A 27,805-nucleotide genomic window follows, 5' to 3' on the forward strand; every position below is an offset into this window, starting at 1 on the left:
GTGGAAAGATGCCTTTGGGAGATTTCCTTGTCCTGGCTCCACATTAAATTCTAACTTTGACTAGTGATTTGGGGAAGCCGTTGACGTAGTGCAAAGCACGTGGGCTTTGTAGCGTCAGGCAAGTTCATTTAGTGTTTGTGAGCCTCCGTTTTCTCCTCTAAAATTGAGATCATAATACTCACTCCCCAGGGGCATCGTAAGGTTTAAGTAAACCTCTTACGTATTTGAAGTTTTCCTGGCCGTATACTGCTATTATTTATGAACAGGTGCAGCTGAGGACAGAGTCGGTTATTCTGTTGTAGTCTCTGCAGCTGGATTGGCAGTGTATGCAGTGGGTTTCAGGAAAGGGAGCACCTGTGTACACCTATGTAGACCCATTCATGAACTTTATATAATTTTTTGACTTCCAGCAATGGCAGATGTCACTGTCAGGTCCCAGTGGAGAAATGGAGGCAAATGGCAATTAAGTGGCCGCTTATATTAGACACCAGAGGCAGTGAGACTGGTGTCTCCAACGCCAGTTGAATGCTCTAACCGCTTAACTACAAGTGCTCAACAAACAGCTTTGTTACGAGAGATGGGTTGATTAATATCCAGTTGAGAATAAGTAACAGACATTTAGGAAACCGTTCCTTCCCTTAAACCCTCCAGTGGATTTCCATTTCCCTTAGACTGAGATCCATCTTCCTTAACGATGGCCAGCCCTTCGCTAACTCGTACCTTACCCCTTACCCCTCTCCCCCTCGCTCACTGGGCCGTGGCATATGGCTGCCTCGGCCAGTTCCACACCAAGCTCGGTCCCTTCTCTGGGCGTTTGCACATACTCTTCTCTGCCTGGAATGACGTGTCTTCTCCACAACTGAGCGTAGTTGCTTTTTCTCATCAGTCAGGCTGCAGCCCCAATGTTACCTGCTCAGGAGGGGTCTGATCTGAGGCCAAGCTGAACAGGCTTCTGCGGTGGTCCCTCTCTATCCTGCTCCCTGTTTATTTCTCTGTAAGCTCTGTTCCTTCCTAGCTGAAGTCTACTGACTTCTTTGTTGACTACCTGGGTTTTCTCTCTTCCCATATTAGAATGTAAGCCTCCCTGAAAACAAGAGCCAGGGCAGCAACCAAGGCCCAGCCTGAGTCTGCCGCATAGCAGGTGCTCAGTAATATTGGTTGATTGAATGAAAAAGATCACGTTTTGTTGGAAGTTTTGGAAGCTTTTTGATTTTCCTGTGGCACCCAGCTGCTCACATGATTAATGGGCAAAACAGATGACTGGTTCAGAAACAGAAATATTATTAATCATCGCTGTGTCTCCATCTCCCCTAGTAAGTCATTGTATTGGCTTTGGTCCCTTAGGAATTTTATCAGGATGGAAATGGACCTGAGAACGTGGGGATTTATAACCTCTCCAAAGGCGTCAACCGATTCTGCCTGTCTAAGCCCGGTGAGTCTGGAAGGATTGATGTGCTATGAGTGAGAGAAATGGAAAGGCACCAGAGGGTGGTTTTAAAGGCGTTTTTCCCTATCTCGGTTCAGTTTGCATCAAGCTGTCAACTTTGGTCGTGGTTAGCTCCTCTGGAGGCAGCAGCGTTTTTTCCCAAAGAAATAGAGGTGGGGGCTGGCACGTGTTCCCGGGCTCTCGGGTTGGAGTTGGGGCCAGACCACTGGACCCTTTTCACTTCTAAAAGCATTGTACCATCAGCCCATGACCTCTCCTGGTGAGTGATCTTTTTAAGATAAAGATTGGATCATCTCCCGCCTTGCTTAAAGTCCTTCAGTGGCTTCTCTGTCTGTTAATGGCTTTATTGAGATGCAATTTGCAGACCATAAAATTCACCCATTTAAAATGTGTGCAGTACAGCGATGTTTAGTAACTATACCTAGCTTTACAACCATCATTTCAATCCAGTTTAGAACATTTGCATCACCTCAGTAATATCCTTCCTGCATGTTTACATTTAATCTCTATTCCCAGCTCTAGGCAGCCACTAATTTATTTTCTGTCTCTATGGATTTGCCTTTTTTGGACATTTCATATCATGAAATCATACAATACTGTTATTTTTTAGGCTTCTTTCACTTAGCATAATGTTTTTGAAGTTCACCCAGGTTGTAGCAGATATTAATAATTTGTTCCTTTTTATTGGTGAATAGTATTCCATTGCATGGATATATCACAGTTTGTGTATCCATTCACTAGTTGGTGGGTTTTTGAACTGTTTCCCGCTTGGGGCTATTATGAATAGTGTTGCTATGAACATTTGTGTACGAGTCTTTGTTTGGACATTTGTTGGGTAGATACCTAGGAATAGAATCATAATAAATTTATGTTTAATTTTTAAAGAAACTGCCAAATTGTTTTCTGAAAAGGCTGTATTTGCCATTTGATATTCCTACCAGCCATGCCTGAGGGTTCATGTTTTTCCACATCTCTACCAATATTTGTTACTATCTTTTTGATTTTTAGCCCTCCTGGTGGGTGTAAAGTAGCATCTCATTGTGGTTTTATTTTGCATATTCCTAATGAATAATTCAGTGACTTCTCTTGGTTCTCAAGATAAAATCCCCACTCACCCATGGTTTCACTTTCCACAGTTTCAGTTACCTGTGGTCAACTGTGGTCCAAAAATATTAAATGGGAAATTCCAGAAATAAACAGTTCATAAGTTTTAAATTGCATGCTATTCTGAGTAGCGTGATGAAATCTCTCACCATCCTGCTCCCTTCCAGCCCGGAGATGTGAATCGTCCCTTTGTCTGGCACGTCCACCCTGTATACATTACCCACCCATTAGTGTACGTAAAAACATAACATGTAGAGGGTTTGGTACTGTCTGCGGTTTCAGGCATCCACTGGGGGTCTTAGAACGTATACCCCACAGATAGGGGGTACTCTTGTACAGAACCCTAATCAGACCTTGAGCTCCTGTGTAATCTAGCTCTACCTGTCACAGTCTGCTGCAGCCACTCTGTCCTGTGTTTTAATCAGGATGCCACTGGCTGCAGGTAACAAAATCTATACGACAAACCCCAACAAGTGGGGTTAATTTGGCTCAGTAACAAAGTCTGGCAGCATCAGGCATGGGTTCAGCAGCTGGTAGATGTTAGGGTTGGTGTCTTCGTGACTCTTTTAGCTCTTTCCCTGGTATTTCTTACCTTGTGTTTTCAAGGTGCCTACTGTTGCCCCAGAAAACTTATGTTTAAGGCAGGGAGATGGGGAGAGGGGCGGGCAAACATTTTCCATGCCACATCCTCCAGGAAACTTCATGTCCTACCGGCCAGAACCGTGTCACAAGGCCACTTTTAGCTGCAAGGGAGCCTGGGGAGGTTGGATTTGCTGCCCGAGTCTGGGCGCATTTTCACCCTAAACGTAAGCAGGAAGGACCGCTGTTAGGGAGACAGCCAACAAGCCTGTGGTTCAGATGCTGTGCTCTGCCCCAGTGCTTTCCCTGCCCCACCCCCTCTTCACCCAGCTCTGCCTGCCTGCCCATCACTTGTTACTCCCCAGGGAGACTGGCTCTACAGTGTCGTTGGGAGCTCCCTGCTGTGCTCGTGTCCACAGTGCCCAGTTCCTCCCCTGCCCATACCCGTCACACCTGGTGTGCACGTGGCTGTCGAATGCTCTCTCTCTGTAGATGGCAAGCCCCACGAAGGCAGGGACTGTGTCTGTTCCCACCGTGTACCAACCCCTGGCACACTGCCCGGCCCGAGTTGCCCTGTCAGTGTTTGTCAAATGAAAGAACAAACAAAATGAATGGAGAAACCTAGTAATTTTTTTTCTACTCGTAACTGCATTGAGGCTTGATCAGTGTGACAGAAACAGCAGAGGTGATTTGAACTAATTTCATGTTTTGGTCGGTCATATGGCCAAAATGTTGGTTAAAGACCATTTGGGAGAATGCATTGTTACACTTTGCTCCTTCCTGAAACTATTCTTCTGGCAAATGACATCCTATGCCCCTAATCTGAGTGTACCCCGCGTGAGCTCATGGCGTGAAAGCGTTTTTGCAGTTGTTCCGTAATTTTCTGGGCCTTCCCCTGCCCCCTGCCCCCTCTTAGGAATATTTATAGGAAGGAGTCCAGGCTGTGGCTGTCTTTTGGGTCTTTAACAGAATCTGTTAAGTAGAAAATTCTCAGTCTGATTCGCAGTAGAAATGTACTTCCTGTTCCTCCTCGTGCATGTGTCTGTTAGCTTGGTCTGTGTAGACTAAAGTGCTGTGACTTGTTAAATTATGCAAAATGAAAATCCTTGCTTTGTGAGTGGGCCTTTAAGTGGATCAGGTCATTGGTAAGAAGCCATCGTAGGCAGCGGAAAAGGCATTTCTGATCCCGTGTTGCACATCCATGATAGGTTGTGAGTGAGAGGCACCGCCTTTGGATTTCGGATGTTGGAATTGCTCAGCATAATAGACGCTCTTCTCTGAAAATTACTTTTGATTTCCTGGCTGCAGGCGTGTACAAGGTGACCCCTCGCTCCTGCCACCGGTTCGAGCAAGCGTTCTACACCTATGACACGTAAGCCGGGCGCCGACTGCTCCGGGGTGTCTGTGTGTCTCCTGTGGAGGAGAGTGAGTGTGACTCTCTTCTTCACTCATTGCTGAGAACACGGGAGTTTTTTTTATTTTTTCTGGAAGCGGTAAGGTTAGGCATGGAAAAGAATTTCTAGACAAGGATTTTAAGACAGTTGGGTAAATTACTGAGGAAATGAAGGTAAGCTCTCTTTCCCAAGAATTCTGTAAACCCAGGACGGAAGGCTGTGGTTTGGAAGTGGCTTAAATACAATGTTTGTTGAATCTTCCAGCCTCACTGATGAGAATTTCTCAAGCTCAAGTCTACCATTTTTCTATTTTTACAAATGCTTGTGGGTTTCACAGGGAATTGGAGGTGTAAAGTTATGGCATGGAGAATCAGTTTACTCTTAAAGACACTTGTATGTATTTTAGGAGTTCTGATGCGCTAAGAGCAGTGTCACAGAGTATATTTCAGGGTCAGGAAGGTCGCCCATAAAGGATGTTGTTTGTGATCCTTTGAGAACCATGAGGTGATGTGGTGTTTTCTTTCCACTTCTCTGATTTATAGGTCTTCACCCAGTATCTTGACGTTGACAGCCATTCGCCACCATGTCCTTGGAACTATCACCACTGACAAAATGATGGATGTCACCGTGACTATCAAGTAAGACTAGTGTTCTGTGCTGGGCTGAGCACGGGAGGGTGGTGGACCAGACCTTTTCTAATGGACGCTCTGAAAATTATTCTTGATTTGTTATCTCTAGGCGTACGTACAAATGGTCTTCGCTCTTATACTTATGTGACATAGCTGTAAATTCACAACAGCCTTATTCCTTTCCTTTTATGACTCAGGAATTAACTGCGGATGAGTAAGAGTCTCCTGACAGCTCGTTTCAGTGTCTTAAATTTCTGTTTGAACTCGTTACACTTCCTGTCTTTGCTAAGGGAAAAAAAAAATGTCTGGTTTGTTCACTGTATTTCAAGTGTTTTAGCAAATTCAAAAAAAATTGCCTATTTTTCTTTAGATCCTTTTTCTAAGGCTTGGGAAATAGAGATGACACCTTATATGAGAAGGGTCATGAGAGAAAGTGTATGAAAGGCAGTGCCTCACTGAGGGTCAGGTTTGTGTGAATGTTACCTTTGAGAGGAATTTTTGCTGTGTGGTGGGTGCATCTGACACCCTAATTTTCTCAAGAAAGGAAAGAGTTTTGACAATATAACCATCTTTGTCAAATAGAATGGAAATCTGAGTAACTTTCTCCCAGCTTGCCTTATTTGAAGTTGCCTTTCCAGCCGTGTCTCCATCTTTCTGTCCACCCGTCCGTCCGTGAAGAAAATATGTATGGAGAACCCTCAGTGGTTAGGCACTGGACGTAGGCAATAGCCCCTGTCCTCGTGGAACTTACAGTCTCACGGGGGCAGCAGACAGTAGGCCAAGAGTCAACATACAGAACTGTAAAATTACAGCTGTGATAAGTGCTTTGACTTTGACCTTGTCAGGGGGTTGAGGTCCATGCAGGAGAGGTGGGCTTCTGGGGGCCAGCCATGTGAAGGGTCTTAGCTGTGTCTTGTGGACACTCTGACATATTTCAAGTAGAGGGATCACTTTCTTTTTGTTTCAAGAAGGTCCCCCTGGCGGCTGAGTGGAGAACAGATAGAAGAGGCGCAAGAGTGGAAGTCGATCGAGGTGGGGGCAGAGGCTCTTGTAGGAGTCCAGGTGAGGGAGGATGGGGGCTTCAGCCAGGTGGATGGCGGTGGGGATGGAGAGAAGTGGATGGGTTGGAGAGTTGTCAGGGAGATTGAGTTGAAGGGACGCGGCAGCAGGCTGACCACGTGGGGTCAGGGAGGGAAGAGTGTCAGGGGCAGCCCGTGGTCTCTGACTGAATTGATGGGATACCTATTTACCAGGGTGACATGGTTTCTAGGAGAAGGCCTTGCTACGTTTGTCTTGTGGGCCTGGCACTTTGCCTGGTGCTGGAGCAATGTCTTTTAGTATTTTCCTGCTTGGAAAGTATGAATTACTGGTATGACTAGAAAGTCATATTTTTACCAGTAGTGACTCCATGTTACATTGTTTTCAGTCTTTATTAAGTTTATTTTTGTAACCTCAGAAGGGTTTTTGTTTGGTTTGGTTTTGCTGAAAATTATGTGAAATGCATCTTCCAGCTGGACATGGCCGGGGGCGGGGTCCCTAATGGGGGTCTTGTGCTTCCCGATCCAAAACCAGATTCCTGGTGGTCGCCCTCCACAGACCTCCTCTGTAGCCTTCCCTGTTTCAGAAATGGCAGCTCTGTCTTTCTCGTTGGTCCTTGACTCTTCTTTCTCTTGCATCCCATACCCAACCGATCCATCTGCAAATCCTCAACTGTACAATCCTCGGTATCCAGGGGGTTTGGTTCCAGGACCCCCCGTGGTTACCAGAATCCACAGATGCTCAAGTCCCTTATAAAATGAAGTCGTATTTGCATATAATCTATGCACATTCTCCTGTATACTTTAAATATACTTTAAGTCATCTCTAGATTACTTATAATATCCAGTGCGATGTAAATGCAATGTAAATAGTTGTAAATACAATGTAAATGCTATGTAAATAGTTGCCAGCATGTGACAAAATCAAGGTTTACTTTTTGGAACTTTCTGGAATATCTTTTCCCCCAAATATTTTCCATCTGCGGTTGGTTGAATCCTCAGATGCGGAACCCGCGGAAATGGAGGGCCAACTGTATATCCGTCATCCAGTCCTTTCTTAGTGCCTGGCCTCTATACTTTGGTTCCACCCACCCTTGTCTCTTGCTGGGATCGTTGCCGCAGCTTCCTGTCTGGCTTCCGAGTTTTGGCTGTTGCTTTCTAACAGTGTGTTGTTCATGGGGAAGTCCGAGTGATCTTTAAAAGTGGAGACCCTGTCATTCCTCTGTTTAAAACTCCATCCCCCCAGGGTCCACACCAAGGTTTGCCAAGCCCTAGTCTGACACCTGATCTGGCTCTACCTGATCTGGCTCTGCCTGGGTCCCTCTGGCCAGGCCTCCCTGGTCTCCTCCTTGCTGTCCCTTGAGCATGGCAGGGAGCTGCCTCCAAGGCTCCGAGAGACTTTGCACTTGACACCTCCTTGCCTGAGGCCTCCTCACCCAGAGCCGAGTGGTTTGCTCTCTGCCACCCTTCCTTCAGGTCGGCATGGTGTCACCTTATCGGAAGGGACTTGGCTGAGCCCCTAATAAAAAGTAGCGCCCCTCGCCTCCCACCAGCTCTTTTATCTTTCCATGCTGCTTTATTTTTCTTTATTGTACTTATCACCTGACAACATTTTTCTGTTGATTGTCTACCTCTTCCCACTAGAATGTAGATTCCACGAGGTTGGGGAATGTTGTCTGTCCTGTGTACAGTCTCCCCAGTGCCTGGTTCTCTTGCAGAGTATGTTCTCAATAAAGGTTGAAAGAGAGAAGATGGTGGTGTGGAAAGGACTCCATGTCCTACGGGAAATCTGATAAGTTTCCTTCAAGTCATAAAGTCAGTGGTATTTCATCCCAGCCCAGATCTATCAGATATGTCCACCATGGCAAAGAAGTTCAGTTTTTTGTTTTTAAAAAGCTATTAGTTTATTCAAAACAGGAGAAGACTGTGTTGGTGGCTTTATGAGGTGCTTGGGTTTTTTTTACTGCTGGATCTCTGCTTGCAGAAATGTCTGATTCCCACTGACTACAGGGATGCGTGACTTTGTCTTCTGGACTGCTCCTTCCTTCCTTCCAGATCTTCCATCGACAGTGAACCCGCCCTGGTCCTCGGCCCTCTGAGGTCCGTGCAGGAGCTGCGGAGGGAGCAGCAGCTGGCCGAGATCGAGAGCCGCAGGCAGGAGAGGGAGAAGACCGGTGGAGAGGAGGGGGTTGAGGGAAGGACCAAACCCCCTGTGCAGGAGATGGTGGACGAGTTACAGGGCCCCTTCTCCTACGACTTCTCCTACTGGGCACGGTGAGCGCTCTCCGGCTTTCCCTGCAGGGTCCTCTGTTCTGATGTCCTTCCTCATGGGGGGACAGACCAGCCACATTGAAGTATCTTACTTATTTTAGGTCTGGAGAGAAAATCACTGTCACACCCTCGTCTAAAGAGCTGCTCTTTTATCCTCCTTCCATGGAAGCCACCGTCAGTGGAGGTAAATGTCAGCTCAGCGAGCCGATGACACACCTTTGCAAGTGTTTCTTTCCCTGCAATTAAAATTTTATTCTGTGCTGCTGTTATAGTGAAACCATCTTTGTAAGTTACCTTCAATCCCCTTTGGCACATAGATCTTACTACTTGATGAGTGAGTGAATGAACGAAAGGTCTAAATCAGTAAATGTGACTTTCACTATTAGAATTGGGGGATCTTTTTGGAAAAGGACTCAGTTTTCCTTGATGTTATCAGGTTGACACCAGAAGGGAGATAAAAAGCAAAAGCATCAGTTGTTGAAACGTCTGAAATGTCTTTGTGTGTCCGAACTGTTTGTGATGTTTACGTTTTTTGGTTGGGGTTATGGGAGGGTCTTTTGGGGACTGGATAACCAGAAGTGATTGCTGGTGGAATATTTAGGCTACCAATAGCTTTTCCTAGCATCGTGGGTTCATTAAACCCTGGACGTTTCTGTGTTTGGAAGGAGAGTATTGACGGGCGTGGCTGTCCAGCAGGCAGCCTGTCCGGGGCAGCCTTCCATACCGGTCCTCTGAGGTCCAGCCGCACAGGCTCTGACCTGCAGTAACGGCTTCTCTCCCCACCTGTGGCCTGTGAGAGCCAAGGGAGAGGAGCAGGGGAAAGCCAGCTTTGTTGGCTGTACCTGCTAACATTCCTGGCAGTTGAACACGGCCATTCATCATTGGTGAGAGGCTTGGGCCACTTGCAGTCACTGAGGATTCTGGTACAGTCAGCAGCCTCATTGGAGCTGGCTTCCAATATCTCAGTTTTAGGCCCTTCTTTAATGGGAAGCCCCAACCTAATCTTCTTTATCTCTTCCCTTTTTAGAAAGCTGCCCAGGGAAGTTGATTGAGATCCAAGGGAAAGCAGGCTTATTTCTGGAAGGCCAGATCCACCCAGAGTTGGAAGGAGTGGAGATTGTCATCAGTGAAAAGGGGGCGAGTTCACCCCTAATCACAGTCTTTACTGACGACAAAGGTGCCTATAGGTAAGGCCGTGACTAAGAAACATTTGCTTGGGATCAGTTGGGGAGCCTAGAAAGAAACTGGGGAGCCAGGTTTCCTTGGGGCAGGTGATGCGTCTTCCAGGATTTGAAGCAAAGCCATCTCCAGTGTTTCTTTTTTATTCAGTGTTGGGCCACTGCACAGTGACCTGGAGTATACTGTGTCCTCGCAGAAGGAGGGCTACGTTTTGACTGCGGTGGAAGGAACCATAGGAGACTTTAAGGCTTACGCCTTGGCAGGCGTGAGCTTTGAGGTAACACTGTGTGCTTTTAAAAAGCAGCTTTATGGGGTATAATAGACATACAGTAAGCTGCACGTAAAGTGTATAATTTGACAGTTTTGACATATGATGACCCCCGTGAAAACACTACCACAATCAAAATGGTGGCCACATCCGTCACCCTCCAAAATTTCCTCATACCCTTGGTAACCCCTCTGTCCTGCCCCTCCCCACTGCTCTGATCTGCCTTCTTTCACTATGGGTCATTTCGCATTTCCTAGAGTTTTATATAAATGGAATCATTCAGGATGTACTCTTTTTTGGTCTGGCTTCTTTCACTTGTAATTAGGAGATCTGTTGACTTTAGCTTGTGTGCATACCTTTTGGGAAGTATTTTAAGCTTTCATCCTTGACTCTGTTCTCTGTCGAAGGACGCAGAATGTCTTTCTCTCTTGCCTCAGTCCTTCTTGGGAAGAAGCATGCTGTGTGATGGACAGAGTGAGTCTGGAGATCCTTGAGGCTGAATATTTTCAACATAGAGGCCAAATAAATTAAAATTCTATATTGCAGAATGCGTTTTAAACCAAACTGAAAGATAGTCAAACTGGGAAGAAATATCTGTACCATAAATAACATTCCCCGTTTACCAGGGACTCCTAAAATCTATAAGAAAAAGACAACCCAACATGGGACTCCCGTGGTGGCACAGTGGGTTCAGAATCTGCCTGCCAATGCAGGGGACACGGGTTCGAGCCCTAGTGCAGGAAGATCCCACATGCCGCGGAGCAACTAAGCCTGTGCTCCACAACTACTGAGCCTGCGTTCTAGAGCCCGTGTACCACAGCTAACGAACCCTGTGTGCCTAGAGCCTGTGCTCTTCAACAAGAGAAAGCCCGCGCTCGCTGCAACTAGGGAAAGCCCGTGCATAGAAACAAAGACCCAACACAGCCAAAAATAAATAAATAAATAAATAAATAAATAAATAAATTTTTTAAAAAAAGACAACCCAACAGAGAAAAGATAAACCAAGGACATGAAAGGCAGTTCACAGAAGTCATCCAAGTCACTCATAAACATACAGGAAACACTTGACTTCGGTAGTGACTGGGGAAATGCAAAGGAAGTTACCATCGAAACACTGGGTCTGGGGTGAGATTTGCAATAATCAAGACAATATCCATCTTCTCGGCGAGCACGCATTTTCCCACACATAGGTAATTTGTTGGAGCTGGAAATGGTTACAGCCACCATGGAGGGCAGTTTGGGGGTTTCTTTCTGAATTTCGAGTGCACACATCCAACAATTCTACTCCTAGGAATTGGCTGTTCGGAAAAAGAAAAACTTAAAAAACTTAAGTGCACAAAGATACACACGCTCAGGGACATTCAGATCGTCTCTCCTTTTCCATCACAAAACTCGGTGGCTAGCCCGTGTGCCGTGGTTGGCCGACCTCTGCTTTAGAACGATATGCAGCTGTTCCGAAGCAGCGAGGCTGATCGGTGAGGACTGGTGGACGAGGGCAGCCGGGAAAGTGGCTGAGGGCAGAGAAAGCAACTTGCAGTTACAGAACCGTACAGTTTAGGGGCCCCCCCGCCCAGCCCCACCAGATCACTTATGAAGTCCATCAACAGCAGCCATAATGCTGATAAGATTTGTGTGGGCAGAGTTCTGGAAGGCTGCACACCAAACTATTAACATTGGTTACCCCGGGGATGAATAGGAGACCTTTTGTCTCCCCCAATGAATAACCCATTAAGGATTACCTCTTGACTTGTTCATGGCTAATGTGAGTTAACCTTGCTCTGGGGTTCCTTTTTCCACCCCCAGATAAAAGCTGAAGACGACCAGCCCCTCCCTGGGGTCCTCCTATCCCTCAGCGGTGGTGTGTTTCGTTCCAACCTCTTGACTCAGGACAACGGCATTCTGACCTTCTCAAACCTGGTAAGGTGTCTGGTAGTTTACTGCCTGCCTGACTCCCCCCATGAGAGTGCTGGGACACGGCGGCCTTGACTTGTGTGTTGCTTGACAACGTGAGAACAGAAAACCAGCCTGGAGTGTTGTACGTTTCTTCGGGGACCAGACGTAATTAGAGGATTGCTCTCACTAGAACTTAATGCTGCTGATTCGTGTTCCCTTCTGCACAGACTTCTTGTTTTCTGGTCACCCCCTTGTCACTGAGACAGTGTAATTAATTACCCCGGCCACAGCGGCTCCTGTCTTAAACATCCCTTTGTTTTACCACAGGATCGCGCTGTTTATAATGCCGAGTCTTGTTCGGGGGGTGAGCTTGTGTTTCTTCTGCAAAGCACACTCCCCGTGGTGAGTGGATAGCACCCAGTTTTCACTGGGGATGTAGAATGAGGCCCTGAGTGGTGGGCACTCAGGAGTGCACGTCAGTTGGCCATCTTGTCAGTCCTGGGAATAAAGTGACTGTTACAGGGATGTCGCAAACAGGCAGTGAGGTGTATCTGAAAGATCACGTGCTGTGCAGTGATGCGCACCCAGCTTCAAATCTTCCATCTGCTACTTACTTGCTGGGTCATCTCAGGCAAGTTACTTGACCTCTCTGACCTCCGTTGCTTCCTTCATAAAATTCAAATATGATTTCTACCCCACAGAGTTCTTGTAGGCGCACCATGATGACAGCTGCTGTTAGAATTGTAATTGCTGTCACTGTAATGATTTATTGTAGAGTTAGAGTTACCATTTCTGTGTGTCTAGGAAGCCATGGAGCTCTTGGGCCTAATTCTGGTCCATCATGACTTCAGCCGCCCCCTTTGAAGCCATACCTAGATTTGCAGCAGAGGCTCAGTTTGTGGTTGTCTCTCGGCAGAGCCCCGGCCAGTATTACTTCAAGCCCATGATGAAAGAATTCCGGTTTGAGCCATCCTCGCAGATGATCGAGGTGCAGGAGGGGCAGAACTTGAAGATCACCATCACCGGCTACCGCACAGCCTACAGGTGGGCAGCCCCACCTGCGCCCCTCTCTCCCAAGCCCGGGCTATGGGATCACACTCACGCTTCTGTTCTCTAGAAACTCATCCCAGTCTTCATACTGATTTTATTTGGAAGACAAGGGACATAAGATACGAGGTCCACAGGCTCCTGACTGCTGCCGTTTTCTTCTAATATCTCCAACGAGTGTCCCCGTTTTTTTTTGTTTTTTTTTTTTTAATTTTAATTTTGGCCATGCCAGGCAGCTTGCAGGATCTCAGTTCCCTGACTAGGGATCGAGCCCGGGCCGCAGCAGTGACAGTGCTGAATCCTAACAACTAGGCCAACAGGGAACTCCCTTCAAACGAGTGATTCGGTCACAAAGTTCCTATTTTGAAATTGGCCTGAGATACCCTATTTAGTTCCTAAAAATTTTCATTTTTTTAAAAAGTTTGAAACTTGAGTGAACATTTTGAAAAGGAGGAAATGCATTCACTTGAGTGAAACTTGGAAATCCTGGAAAGAGTCTGTACAATGTGAAGTTTCCCTCCTATCCTGGTCTCTGAGCTACCTGGGTTTTCCAGTATTTCTGAATACTTTCAGAGACGGTTTATACAAATATTAGTAAATATATTTATACACACGCACACATATTATACACATTTACAAAAGCACTCGAGGCAAAGATCGATTAATCAGAAGGAGAGGCTTTAGAAAAATGGACCATTTTCAATCGAACATAAAAATGGAATGACTTATTTTCATTTTATTGGATGCTTCATTATTTAAAGCTTAACAAAAAAATACAATAAAGTGGAATAAAATAAAGCTTTACCTTTTTTAATTACAAGTTTCTGGAGCATCCCTTAGAAGGTACAAGAAGAGAAATTGATGACAGCCTTCTGGCTGGCCTGAGCCCTCCGGCAGGAAGGCTCGATTTGCAAGTGACACAGCTAGAACTGAGTTGTCTGGGTCATTTGGGGCACAGTTCTCCATTGAAATATTTTGCACCGTAAATTGTTAGTAAATGCAGGACACTTTCCCTGAAATCTTTTGTGTGCTTCAGAAAACCCCAAGAACGTCATGTTCTGTTTCTTCTCTCGTACCTCTAGTTGCTATGGTACAGTTTCTTCCTTAAACGGAGAACCAGAACAGGGTGTTGCCGTGGAAGCAGTGGGCCAGAACGACTGCAGTATTTATGGAGAAGACACCGTGACGGACGAAGAAGGGAAGTTCAGGTTACGTGGATTGCTGGTGAGCCTTTGGACGTGTTTCGTTAGTGGCTTTTTTCATACCGGGTTCAGCGGTGCCTTGTGGTGCCCCCAAGACTGCTAGGAATGGGGTCAAGAGCATTGCCAGGGCAGCATAGGGTTCTGGAGCTCTTCCCAATCCCTATTGTAGCTGACATACTTACCTTTTATGTAGCTGATGTACTGGGTTGGGGGTTTTGTAGCGAAATAAAGGTGGAAAACCATGGGTTTGGTGCACCTTTTGCCTAGCATGGGTAGTGTGGCTCAGGCCAGGGCTCTCAAACCAGATGCCAGTGGCGCCAGAAGACAAGTGTGAAAGGCTGGAGGATGCTGGGTGCCTGGTAGGGAGTGGTGCGGACTGCGGGGCCCTGGAGAGGGTCTGGCCCACGAGAAGGGGGCAGCTGCCACTCAGCTCCAGCTCTACACAGCTGTGTGGGAAGACAGACTCAGGGTTGCCAGATCGTTTTGAGTTTGTAAAAACATGAAAACTTCTGATTTTTAGATGTTAACAACCAATTAAAAAAAAAAAAAAAACCCACAACTTTGTGCAGGCCAAATAACCGACTTATTTGTCCTTTTGGCTGCTCAATTGCAACATTTGGTTCAGAATTTTTGGTGCCTTTTTCCTCACTTTTACTTGCGCATCCATACATTCATTTACTCGTTCAGCAAACACTAAGTAGGGTCACCGAACGAGAATGTGGGTTGATGGCACCCACTGGACAGGGCCACTTGGATCCAGGGTTTGGTCCTCAGCCTTTCAGATTCACAAACTGGATGTTCTTAGTTGACCCCAGGGATAGTCGTACACATGTTGGCAACTGACTGATGTTTTCCTGAATCGCGTGAGCTGAGGTGCAGATCCGTTTGCCAGTTTACCTAGGTATGTTGGGGCGATGCTGTCCTCTCCCAAAGGTAAGAACATCCACGTCCATTGTCCGCCCATCCCCACTCGCAGATGTGGGGAAGTCAGGTCAGGAGGTTGCTTGGTGAGTGAGGAGGGTTCAAAAAGCTGAAGGAGGAAGATCGGCTTGGGGAGGACTGGAGAGCGTGTGTTCTGATGGCCCAGCCGGATGCACACCCACGGGTGGGCTCCCTGTGCCCTCTGCCCACCACTCCCCGTCTTCAGTCTCTTCTCATCAGACTTGGCGAGACAACGGCGCTCTTGCTCCCGCAGGAGTCTGGATGGCCTGACTGCGACGCTCCCTTCTCACTCTCCTTTGCCCTTGGAGAGGCCCACCCTCTGTGGAGCGTGCTGCCACCGGGACACTGCTCCCTGCTGTCCCCCAGGCCTGCTTTCCTCCCTCGTAGCAGTGGTTCCAGAGAGCACAGAGTGGTGGCGGTAGCATGGATGTCCCCCGCCGCCAGGCTGGCTGTAACCAGGGCCCCGGGAGGGGCGACGGGTCCTTAGAGCCAGCTTCTCTGTCTCCCGCGTTCAGTGCAGGCCCAGCCTTTGAAATTTTGTCCTTCGTGGGCTGCACTAATGCCTTTCTCCCTGGGTTTGAATCCTGCCTCCGTCATTTCTTAGCTGTGTAAGTTCAGGCAAGTGTCTTGTGCTTTTTATGTGTTTCATCGTCTGTAAAGTGAGGATGAGAATAATGTCTACCTTCCAGGATGGCTGTGAGTATTAAGTGAGTTAATACATGTAAAACACATGGAGCAGTGCGTGACACACTGACTCCGTAAGTGGTAAAAGCAAGAACAGACAGCACCTTCCCCTGAGGTGGTCCTCACCAGAACTGCCAGCTTAGGTGTTTGTTTGCAGCTCTTCTTGGTCTAAGTTAGCAGCAGGAGGAGGGCCTGGCCGGCGCCTGTGCACTTCAGTCTGCCTTCCCCTGGCCGGAGCTGGGGGACTCGGTGTTCCATGCTCACCTCCCTCTTACGGTTGCAGGAATGCAGATTCTGCATCACCATTTTGGTTCTTCCCAGGGTCTTACTGGCCCAGACATGTTTCTCTAAACTCACCAACTTAACACATTTTATTTAACTAAACCAAATATAGTTTTCTTCTCCACAATAGATTTCCGTTTTAAATGATGCTGCCCCACACCCTCCTCGTAATAGGTGTTAATTCATTAGCGCTTTCAGCGTTGCTTAGAGTCGCCCCCTTGTGGCAGCCCACTCCTTTTTCACATGCCAGGCCTGGGATTCTGGAGGAATAGCCTAAGGCTAGACGTTTTCCGTCAAGGGTTTGGATTTGAGTTTGCCAGTCTCCCAGAGGACGCCAGGCTGGAGAGCCCTTGTTGAAGATTTCCTAAGGATTTCAGCTCCCATTAGAATTCATTTCCCCAGTTGATCTTTCCGGGCAGTGTACTTGTCAAGGCACCTTGGGTGAGAAGCTGCATCCCTAGGTGTTGCTGCCAGAGGCTGAAGGTGAATCCCAGAGTCAGCCGGCCAGGAGCGAGGAGTCGGGCTGGTTAGGATGGGAGCAGCTGTCTGATGGGCTCCTGCCCGGCCGGGCATGGACATGAGGGGGCAGTGCCCGTTCTTCCCAGCTTCAGCAGTGCCCGTCCCTTCTTTTCTTTACAAATTGCTATGCATGTCTTTCCTTTCTGAGGTGCAGGAAAGATATTTTGAACCAAACCCAATGCTGCTGGTCCTCACTGAGCTATAAAGTGAATTAATACAGTCACTATTGGTGATCATAAATTTGATTGTTCTTGTTTTTTTAATAATAGCTTTTTGTCTCTGTAAAGGTACCGTGTGCTCATTATAAAATAGTTCAAGCAACATACCAAAAAGGATAAAATTTTGAAAGGGGGAAAAAAAAATCACCCTTAAGCTACCATCTGGAAGGGCCCCTGGTTAATGTAGAGCAAATGCCGTTTCGGACACTGCTCTGCCCGCACACAGAGAAGAAGGTCACAGTGCACACGATTTTAGGAGACCGGGGCCGTGTTATCCTAGCTAACGTATAGATCAACAGTTACGATCTCAGGGTTGTCCCCTCTTGGATGCACACGGTCAGCTTTGAAGTTGGCCCCAGCTCTAGATCCTGATGTGTCATCGGTCCAGTGTGCAGTTGATGATCAGCAACTGGTTGTTTTAAAAGTTTTTAAAACCCCGCTAGTATAAGTGATCTGTCATCCTTTGCAGAAAGATGCAGATCTTTTCTTTTAATAAGTGTGTAAGAAAAAATAGTTCAGAAGTTGACCAACAATGGGTTCTTTTATACTCTTATTAAAGCCTTGCGTAAAGCTGAATTTTGTCTGATTTGCAGCCTCCCGAGAAGGCTCATATCTTGAACTCATATCTTTCTTTATCAGAGTTGCAACTAGCCCATACAGCAATGTAAGAAACAAACAAAAAACTTCATTTCTTCAAGGCAGTTTACTTCCCTCTATTGGAAAATTGTCATAGTGTGCTGGCTTTCTTAGAACAAAATACTTTACTGCTATCTGCCACAAAATTATCTGAGTAAATAATATACATCCTTCATGTGTGCAGTGTCAACAAAAAAAGTTTTTTTAGAAAAGCGTGGGTTTTTTTTTTTTTTTGATAAACATCATATATGCCTATACATTTGAGGAATAGAATAAAATGTATAAAGAAGAAATTTGTTTTAAAAAAGGAAAAACCTCAAATCCCACTTCCCAGAAATAATAGCCCTTTGGGAATGTCATTCCAGATACCATTCAGTGCACAGACACAGCTAGAGGGGCGGGCTGGGCAGCGAGGAAAGGATAATTTTATCAGAATAAGCATGTCATGCTTGCGGTTTTGGAATCGGAAACCACATTTAATTTCCCTTGGGTAGGAGAAACTGAATGGGGTTTGAAGGAATTGTAGAACTTCAGGAAAACGTTTCTGCATCAGGGTGCTTTTTCAAGGAACTCTTAAGAGGGTTAACAGGCCACATCCTAGGAACGGAGGTGGAACAGGAAGGCGCCCGTCTGATGGGGGCCTGCAGGCAGAGCAGGCTCAGATCAGGTCTCGTGACAAGCCCCTTTCCAAAGAAGTGACTCCTGCGTTTGTTTGCAGCCGGGATGTGTATACCACGTTCAGCTCAAGGCAGAAGGCAACGACCACATTGAACGGGCCCTGCCTCACCACCGGGTCATCGCGGTATGACATGAACTTCTTCCGTGGAATCGTGGCATGATTGCTTCCCTCATCAAAAATCCTTCAGCACTCCTCTGGCTGTCTGCCTTTCATCTGTTTCGGCCGGGGTGGGGTGTGGGGGGGGCGCTTTAAATCCTAATTAAGGGCCCTCTTGGAATAGTGTCATCTTCACAAGCAGCATTTTCTTGGGCTTTTAATGAACAGCATGGCTGTCGTGCATCCAGAGAAGAAATCTGAGCTGTTGTTTCCCCACTTCCCCCCCCCCCCCCACCGCAAGTTCGGATCATTATTCTGCAAGTTAAGGATCTTAAGGGCTAAGTAGCATTTCAGATCAAGGGAGGGTAATAAAGAGAACATGAGCTTAGTTGGTGACGGGGCTGCCCACTTTTCTTATGTTTAGATGACCTTGTTTTCCCACCAAGGAGAGCCTCTTGATCTTTAAGATCACGACTTAGCTAATTGATCCCTAAAGAGGCAGCCTCCCAGGTCACAGGAAGTGGCCTTGGAATAATTTGCAGTGAGGTTTTCTTCCATGGAATAGGTCTTGTTCGCTAGAGTAGAGGGCTTGGGTGGACGAGAGGGCCTGCCTCTTGCTGGCTGTATTAGGTGGCATTAGGCATAAAGATTATGAGGGGTTAGGAGGCCGGTGGGGCATTTAGAACTTTTTGGCCTAGAAAGTGAGTTTTCTTGATGTCTTTATGGCATCTGGCATTTTAAATGGTTGTGATGGCTACGTCTTATAATTTTGTATTTCCCTGCCATGGGGACTTAGACCAGGGTCACAGGCAGTCATGTGGACTATGGTCCCACATATGAAAAGGTCACGAACGGGGGCACACACCCACCCAGAGGGGGCAGCTGGAGCTTGGCTCCTGCCAATCCCTGCCAGGCAAGAACGTCTTTCCCCTTTTTCAAGAGAAGCTGGGAAATCTGGCTTTTTTTATATGAAATTTCTTTTTTTGAATGTTGACAAGTCATTAAAAGTTAGAAAAAAAAAAAACTGCTTGTCAAACAAAATGTGCCCATGGGCCAGGTGTCGCCCATCTCCTGTCAGTTTGGGACCATAGACTCAGGCTGCTGGAACGGCAAGCTTTGCTCTCTGAATACAAAGTGAAATCAGCTAGGAAATAGCTCCTAGGAGATCCCCCGGCTGGAGTAGAAGTCCCCCTTCCAGCGTCCTCAACCCCAGCCTTCCTTCTCTCTTCCCAGGTTGGGAATAATGACATCGATGATGTGAACATCATAGTTTTCCGGCAGATAAATCAGTTTGACTTGAGTGGAAACGTGATCACTTCATCCGAGTATCTTCCTACATTATGGGTAAGGCCAGATTTTTAAGGTTCAAGTGCTCTGTTCTTTCCGGCTTCAAGATGAGAGGGAGCAGGATATCCGGGCCTGTCTAGCGCTTGCTTTAGCTGAGGGTTGAGGTTGAGATTTAAGAATCTTCAATCCCAGCATGCCTCTGGGGGAATGATTCCTGATTGCTGGAGAGAAACGTGGTCCAGTTTCAGATCACTGTTTTGCCAGCCGTGTGTGTCTTTGGAAGCATCATAGTAGAAACCTAATGAACGAACAATACAATCTGGAGTCTAAAACAGAAAGATGGTTTTAGGGCAAAGCACCTCGTCACTTTCTAGATTCTGTGCAGGGTTGGGGTGATAGGCAGTGGACCTGGAGTCAGACAGTCCGGCCTGGCTCCTGTCCCACAGTTACTCACCTGGCTGCCTCGGGCACCCCCTCATTCCCATGGGCCTCTGTCCCCTGCTCTGTGAAACCACGGAGTTGGACTCAGTGGCCTCTTAAGGCCTGCTGGAGCTCTTAACAGAACCCGCATGTCTGCAGTTAATGAAGAAGTGTCTATACAGTATCCTGTGATGCCTGGAAGGATGTTAATGAATCGCCATGGGGATGTATTTTTCAGAGGCACACGTAATATATACAGTGAAGCATTTGACTTGAGTGAGAACATGTGCTTAAGTTAACTCACCTCAGCTGCCCTTCAGGGGCTGCGGGCATGTTGCCTATGGGCCTGGTGGGTGATGCCTGAGTGTGAAGAGGGCTGGGCAGGGATGGGGAAACTGGAGGGAGGGGATGGCGCCAGGGCTGTACCTCCCGTGTCTCACGCCCCATTGCAGATGGTGGTGGGAACAGGCAGTGAACCTGGGCTGGAGAGAAAGAAAGGCCACCAACAAAGCACTGAACTGCTTCTGGAAGCAGCCAGAGAACCAGACGCAAAATGGGAATGCGTTTCAAGTTTAAGGAATACCTGTGGGGTTGAGGTTACGGCATGTGGGAGGCCACACCAGGTGGGCGAGGCCGACACTGAGGAGGGCTGGGTCCCAGGCTCTACCAGGCGATAACTGTGCGACCTTAGGTGACGCAGGCTCTCTGAGTCTCCATGGGGATGACTACCATGCCTGTTTAATAGCCAGGATTGGTGACGATGTATGTGAAGTGCCTGTAGCAGGCCTGGCACGTTATAGACACGTTAGAAGCTATTCTCTTTAATATTATCACTACACTATTTTGAGTGTTAATGTAAGTTGTCAGAATCTATTTTAAAATCTTAACATCTCGACACGTGTCACGTCACTGGCATCTCAGATGTGTTAGGAATGGCCTGTCGGGGGTGGACGGTAGCTCTTTCAAAGATCCATGTCTCCAGAGATCCTCTCCCCACAAGAGATATGCTGACCTGAGGGTGTCTGAAATGCAATGTTTATCGTGTATTCAGTTTCAAAAGCACGCCCTCTTTGTCTCTGCTCTCCAGGTAAAGCTTTACAAAAGTGACAACCTGGACAACCCGATCCAGACGGTCTCCCTGGGCCAGTCCCTCTTCTTCCACTTCCCGCCCCTGCTCAGAGACGGCCAGGTGATGCCCGCTCCACTCTGCTTTCCGTTTTTGTCATAGTGGTTGCGCTTTTCAGCTAAGGAAACACAGTTCTCCCATTTTCCCCCCTTATACCACCTTGCTGGCACAGTTGATGTTGTGCTTTCTGAATCAGAGGTGGTGGGGCTCTCTAAGGATTATTTTTTCAGAATTAGCTCTTTTTCTGTTTACAAAAATAATACACATTCATGGCAGGAGATTGGGGAGGGGATTGGAAATCAGACATAATCCCGTCATCCAGAAGTAACCACTGTTAATGTGCTGATAGGTTTCCTTTTCGTCTTTTTTTGATGCATGTGCATATGTGTGTATAAATATAAATGCACATATATATTTATTTATTTTGATAATGCAAAGCTGGGACTGTTTTGTACATTGTTTTGTAGTCTTTGCTTGTACATTGTTTTGTAGTCTTTGCTTTTCAGTGAAAACTATATCACAAATATTTTCCCCATCGTTAAATCTTCCATAGCATGATATTTAACGGTTGCACGGTAGTCCATGATAGAGGAAATACCATAATCTATTTAACCAAGGCCTTAATGTTCATCACTTACTGATTATAGGATGTTTCCTATCCATTTTAATTGGGCAGAGCAAGCTATCGTGGCTGGCGCGGTGGCAGCAAACTTTGCAGAGAACTTGGTCCCTTTCCGGGGGACTTAGCCTGAGGGTATGAGTAGCGAGCCTGTGTGTGTGTGGTCCCTCCCCCGGCTTCTTACCACTTGCCACGGGGATGATACTCTATGGCCTTTTTTGGCGTGAAATGGCTGTGAAATAACGAAGCAGGTTGTGACGGAGTTTGGGGCCTCCTCCCCACTTCTCCAGGTGCCCTTTGTAATCGAGCCACTTTTGGCAGCACAGCACTGTGGACACAGACTCCCCTGGGCTCACAGCCTGCTCGGTACCCTACAGCTGAGAGACCCTGGGCACGTCATGCTTCACTTCTTCAGGCCTTGCTCTCCCCATCTGTGAAACGGGGGCAATAATCCTGATCTTGTCAGTGGTTGAGAGCAGAACAGGCATTTGCCTAATGTGCTCATGGCACCAGGTCCCTGGTCGGGGCTCAGCACACCAGGACCACGACCGCCACTGGAACCACTGCAGAGACGCTGCGTCTTAGAACTCGCCAGCTAAGGAGCCACTTAAGAATCGTCCCTTGAAAGTCAACCTCGTTTTAGATTAAAAACAGTCTTCCTCAGTTTGATCATGTGCCCCCCTCATCAGAATTGACTCATCAGAACTGTATGTGTTTCATAAAGTCAGATTCTCCAAGGACCACCGTGGGTGCAGTGGTTGGATATGCTTGTAAAAACGAGCTCTGCGCGCCTCTTCAGAGATGTCGGGGACGCGCGGCTGTCACTGCGGGAATAGCCTGCTGAGGCCGCCCCTTGGGAGTTAGCAACCTAGGCTTGGAGGTGTAAACTTGGGGATTTCTTTAGAAACATAAAGTCCTTTACATCACAGTCATACGTTAGGAGTTAGTTTTCTTTTGCTTTGCCCCAGCTGTCCTTTATGAAAACAACAACTTCTTCCCTGTGCACAGAACTACGTGGTGCTTCTGGACTCCACGCTGCCCAGGTCCCAGTATGACTACGTCCTGCCGCAAGTGTCCTTCACGGCAGTGGGCTATCATAAACACATCACCTTGATCTTTAATCCCACGGTAAGGAGGAGGGAGTTTCTGGGTGTCGGGTGTGAAGAATGGTTCCAGGTACCACTGAGTGCTTTTCAGAGCCCATCCCGTGTGGGAAGTTGGTGGGAGTCATCATCCGTGATGCGAAGAGAAGGCTGGGGGCTCGTGCGTAGCAGAGCCCGGACTCGAAGTGGCTCTTCTGCTGGTTTCTGGCTCTTGCTCGGTGACCTGGCCCATGATCTTACCTGAATAGGGGGTTCCTCCTAGTTCCGCTCAGCGGAGACTCGGTCAGAAAGTGCCAAAGAGACGAGCACGTAGGGGAACCATTTGCCTCCTTGTGGAGGTGCACGGTGACCCTAGGGGAGGGAGAGGGCCTCTGCGGAGGGCGCTGGGGCTGCAGCCTGGGACACCTACCAGGGCTCGCCAGGACACTCCCTCGGTCCAGGGAGCCACGTGGGCGGCCTGGGCAGGACAGAGGTGCCGCTTGGTGGGGGCCGAGCAACCAGGCCTCGTAGCTGCTGCCAGGAGTGTGGTCCCACTTCTGAGACGGTGAGAGCAGGACCACGTGCCAGGGAAGGGATGGCCTGGCAGGGTGTCCTGCTGGTCCTCACGACAATCCTTCCATGGGGAGGTGCCATTCTTCCATTTTTTATGGAGGCTCAGAGAGGCTGAGTGACTTACCTGGGGGTGGTCAGCAGATCCGGGTTTTACCACGTTCCAGCCGTCTGCTGGACAGCTCAGCGCCATACGCTTATGAGGGCCGTAAGGGCGCTTCGCTTTATCCCGTGTTGAATGTCAGTACCGACAGCCACGTTGTTGATGCTTGACCCAGTATTTCATGCACTGCTGACCACTCTACCACGCACCTCATCTTGTTGAACTTTCACAACATTCGCCTGCAGTAGGTGCTGTCTGTATTATCCCCATTTTATAGTTGAATCAACTTAGTCTTAAAGTGACTGCCCAAAAAAAAAAAAAAAAAAGTGACTGCCCGAGGTTACACGGGAAGACCTGGCCTGGAGCCTGGACCGCGGTCCTCAAGGCTTCTTCTCGTAATCACTCTACTACTTCCCACTGACTTCAACTTCTCCTTAAGGATTTACTTTAATGCAAAACGGTTTGGGATCTAAGACATGTCAAAAAATGTTCGAGTAGGCAGTTAGGGATGGAAATCTGTTCCTGCCCTTCTGTTTATTAAGGGACCATCTCACTCTGCCTCACTCATCTCAGGTCAAAAGGCCCCTCAGTCATTCTCCAGCCTACGTGTTCTCAGATATTTTGGTCTTGGGACCCCTTTATACTGTTAAAAATTGTTGCGAATCTCAAAGAGCTTTGATTTATATGGGTTATATATATATTTATCATATTAGAAATTAAAACTGAGAAATGCTGAAAACACAAGAATCCATAAGCCACACGTCCCATTACCTGTCAGAGTCATGACATCATCACATTTGCAGCCTCTGGGAAAGTCCACTGTACACTTGTAAGAGCATGAAAATGGCACGTAATATCTTAGTATTATTATGAGAATAGTTTGGACCGTGCAGATCTCCTGAAAGGGAGGCCCCTGGGCTGAATCTTGAGAACCAGTGCTCTGGCTCGTTAACCTGGTTTATCGTCAACCGAAAGTTATCTTTTAATTTATTTGTTTCTGTTGTCAGGGTGGAGTGGGCTAGTTAGGATATAGGTTCATTTGCTATTACAGAGACCCAGCATTTCAGGGGCTTTAGCAAGAGGGAAGGTTCTGTCTTATGTCAGCACCAGGAGTGAGCAGTCCAGGGGTCATATGGCAGCTCCAAGGTGCCGGGGCCCCCAGCTCCTTCTCTCCCGTGGCTCTGCCATCCTCCAGCACGTCGCCAACCTTCCGAAATGGCGCACTTGGCTGGAGGCTGTCTGGCCAGCAAGGAGGGAGGGCACACCACTTCTCTCCGAGGGTACAGCCTGGGTGTTGCGCCGTCACTTCTCTTCCTGTGCCGTTGGCCAGAGCTGGTTCCGGGGCCTCACCTGGCTGCGAGGGAGGCTGGGGAATGTGGTCTGTTCTGACTGGCCCAGATGAAAGTCAGTCCTTCCACTGGAAGGAAGCGTGAATGGCCCCTGGTACCCAAGCGCTGCCTCTCCTCCTCACTGGGTATGACCTCTGGGACTAGCTTGCTGCCCACTGTGTCCCCAAGCCTGGAACAGTGGGTTCTCGATGCCTCCTTGTAGGAAAGAGTCCCTGTGTGCGGCTGGGACTCAACAAAATGAGACCCTTCTACTTTCCAACCACAGGGGTCCCCTGCGGCCTGCAGCTGTTTGTCCTGTCAGTTTAGACAGTGAAGGGTGCGGGGGTGAGTAGCACCTTGTTATTGGAATCTGGTTATTCCGGAGCTTCAGAGAGCAAGTGAGGAGAGTTTGTGCAGCAGAAGATTCACTTGAGATTTATCTGCGTCGCTTCGGTTCCTTACTTTGGGTACTGAGTGTGCCGGGGGTCCCAGGGGAGCCGGCTCAGAAGCCGGGCAGATCAGGGCTGTGGATGGAGCACTGGTGTCTGGGGGTGACGGTGCTCTCGGTGTTTGCAGAGGAAGCTGCCCGAGCAGGACATCGCGCAGGGATCCTACATCGCCCTGCCTCTGACGCTGCTCATCCTGCTGGCTGGCTACAACCACGACAAGGTAGGGGGTCCCGAGACCTCATGGGCAGCAGATGTGTCGGAGGGAGGGATCCCTCATGACTGGGACGTGGCAGTGGAAGAACGTCCACTGTTACAGAGGTTACAGCATTTTAGGTCATGTCCAATCCCTAAGGCCTCCTTGCAAGGCCATAAACCTCTCGTAACAGCTCTCCTAACCCTTAAACCTGGGGTACTTCTGGGTTTCTGGTGACCGTCTCTAGTACAAAGACCTGCCCTGGTCTGAACTGAGATCTGCCTGAGAGCACAGAGCAGGTGGTGACGGGGCCTGGGGAGGGAGGGGCGCGGGGGAGGGTCTCTGATGTCCCACTGGACGGAAGTCTTCTCCTGGCGTCCCCCTCTCTCATACTCTCTCTCTTTCCAGCTCATTCCCTTGCTGTTGCAGCTGACTAGTCGCCTGCAGGGAGTCCGAGCTCTCGGCCAGGCAGCCTCTGACGGTAGCGGCCCGGAAGACGCTAAGAGACAAGCCAAGAAACAGAAGACGAGGCGGACGTGAGGGGAAGAGCCCAGGAAGGCTCCCTCGGGACAGGCCCCTGGCGTGGAGGACACGCTGCCTGTCCCACCCGCCCCTCGCCCGGCCCCGGTGCCATGCCGTGAATGGACCCTCCTGTCACTCTGCTGAGCACAATTGATTTTCTGAGTTGAAGATAATTTATTATTATTATTTTTATCAAAGAAGTATTTAAGCTGCGCCGGTGGCGTGCGAATGTAATCCTCAGTCTTCTGCTTCATTTGGAAGAAGACTTCTAGTAAATGGGGGCTCTGGCCCCCTAATCAAGCACCTGTTGCATTGACCTTCCCCTTAACTTCCCTGTGCATTTGAGGTCCCTGCTAGAAACCACACAGCCCGTGTCTGCTACTGGGAGGGTGTGTTAGGAGGTAAAACTCAATAAAGTTGCCCGTTTGTTTGTGTTGTAGGTCATCTCAGGTGTAGTCCTTGGATGACATGGGCCTAATGCTGGGGTCACCGACAAAGCCGCCTGGAGGGGCACGTGGGTCCTGAGTGAAGGCGAGATGACACACGGCAGCTGGCTTTTGGCCTCAGCGGTAGGAAGACAGGGGAGGAGGGGTTGTGGCACAGCGAAGAGCCCCACCCCTACCTGATCTAAAGGAGCCTGAGGTTCTCGGTGGGCTCTGGCTCCCCGGTGCCCTGTGGGAACATGCGTTCATTTTTCTAGAGAAGCCAGGAAGACAAGAGTTTTATGTGAACTCTTCCACGTTTTAAATGTTAGAGACAGACAAAATGCATACGTAGGATGTGTGAAGCTGGAAGGCTGCGGGTTTGCATAAGGGATCCACAGGAATGCTCACCATTTGAACAGCATTAGTTTAATTCTTATAGGAAGTAATTAAGTTAATAAGTTATATTGGAAGCAGGGACATCCATCCATCCAATGTTTATTGAGTCCCATGTGTGACAGGCACCGGGGTACGAGATGAGCTGAGTAGATGACGGTATAAACGGAGCTGGACGAGGACAGGGCCCCTCTACTTTGTTCCTCATCGTGTCCCCAGCGCTTGGTGTGGAGTGGGCATTCTAAAAGGAACGAATGAGTGAATGTGTGCGTGCCTGCAGGAATGAACAAGCACACGGGCACGGGGCCCCGCCCCCCGAGCGCACGACCCAGCCATCGTTGGGTGGAAGACAAGCCAGCAGGTGGATGAGGGCCGTGCGGAGAGCTGAAGGCCTCCTGGTGGAGGAGGCTCACGTGGCCGAGGGGTCACAGAGCAGAGGTCCGATCCCACCTGAGAGCTTAGGGAAGCTTCCCAGGCATGATGTTTAGGCCAAGTCTGGAAGGACCCAGAACGGAAAGAGGAAAAATAAGGCAGAAGGTCTTGTTGGGTGCCACGACCAGTGCAGACAGTCAGCTGGAGGGTCCCCGGCCCCTTGGTGGCCACCAAAGGGCGGCTGTGTTTCCAACCAGCGGCTGTTGAGTGTTGGCCATTTCACGGGTGTTACTTTTTCACCGTGAAGGGAAATAAACTCTTAGAGATCCAGGACAGCTGAGATACATAATCCATTTCTTGGAGTGTGTTCTAACTCTTATTCCAAGTGGACACCCAAAAACATCCCTTTTAAATGTTAATGGGGCTTTTTATTGACACAGTGTAAAGGTTAAGAGCTCGTGAAAGATACGACTAAATGTCAATATGTTCCATCCAGTTCCAGGCGCTGCCATTAAGTGGCAGTCTTCCCCTGTCACTGCTGTATGTCACCCTTGGTGGTGGTGGGTCTTCTAAAGGGCTCCGTTCCTGGAAAAGGCTGCTGTCTTTCTCGGCCCATTTGGAAGTCGGGCCTACTCTGTTGCCTGTAGTTGTCTTCATTTGCTGGCAATCTCAGGACAGCTCCCCTGATCCACCTGTGAGGTGTAAGTATGAATAGTTAGAGGCTTTTGAATGGGGCAAAAGTTATATGAGACAGATTTTTTTTTCCCTGAGAAATTAAAAATGTCTAAAATGGCGGGTCCCTGAAGACCT

General features: G+C 48.2%; 1 protein-coding gene across 1 annotated transcript in view; it reads left to right on the top strand.

The window, feature by feature from the left end:
- LOC118881202 (nodal modulator 1) overlaps positions 1-26,244 on the top strand; it is a 52,109-nt gene extending 25,865 nt beyond the window's left edge. The window contains exons 16-31 of the mRNA XM_036825834.1: positions 1,345-1,432; positions 4,439-4,502; positions 5,067-5,162; positions 8,246-8,464; positions 8,563-8,645; positions 9,489-9,648; positions 9,791-9,917; positions 11,712-11,825; positions 12,718-12,845; positions 13,931-14,072; positions 18,050-18,133; positions 19,340-19,450; positions 20,901-21,002; positions 22,567-22,686; positions 25,218-25,310; positions 25,692-26,244. Of these exons, the coding sequence (XP_036681729.1) occupies positions 1,345-1,432; positions 4,439-4,502; positions 5,067-5,162; positions 8,246-8,464; positions 8,563-8,645; positions 9,489-9,648; positions 9,791-9,917; positions 11,712-11,825; positions 12,718-12,845; positions 13,931-14,072; positions 18,050-18,133; positions 19,340-19,450; positions 20,901-21,002; positions 22,567-22,686; positions 25,218-25,310; positions 25,692-25,823 (1,863 nt within the window). The 3' untranslated portion in view covers positions 25,824-26,244. The remainder of the gene's footprint in view (positions 1-1,344; positions 1,433-4,438; positions 4,503-5,066; positions 5,163-8,245; positions 8,465-8,562; positions 8,646-9,488; positions 9,649-9,790; positions 9,918-11,711; positions 11,826-12,717; positions 12,846-13,930; positions 14,073-18,049; positions 18,134-19,339; positions 19,451-20,900; positions 21,003-22,566; positions 22,687-25,217; positions 25,311-25,691) is intronic.
- The last annotated feature ends 1,561 nt before the right edge of the window (positions 26,245-27,805 follow it).

This window comes from Balaenoptera musculus, chromosome 15, assembly GCF_009873245.2.
Source record: "Balaenoptera musculus isolate JJ_BM4_2016_0621 chromosome 15, mBalMus1.pri.v3, whole genome shotgun sequence".
Lineage (NCBI taxonomy): Eukaryota > Metazoa > Chordata > Mammalia > Artiodactyla > Balaenopteridae > Balaenoptera > Balaenoptera musculus.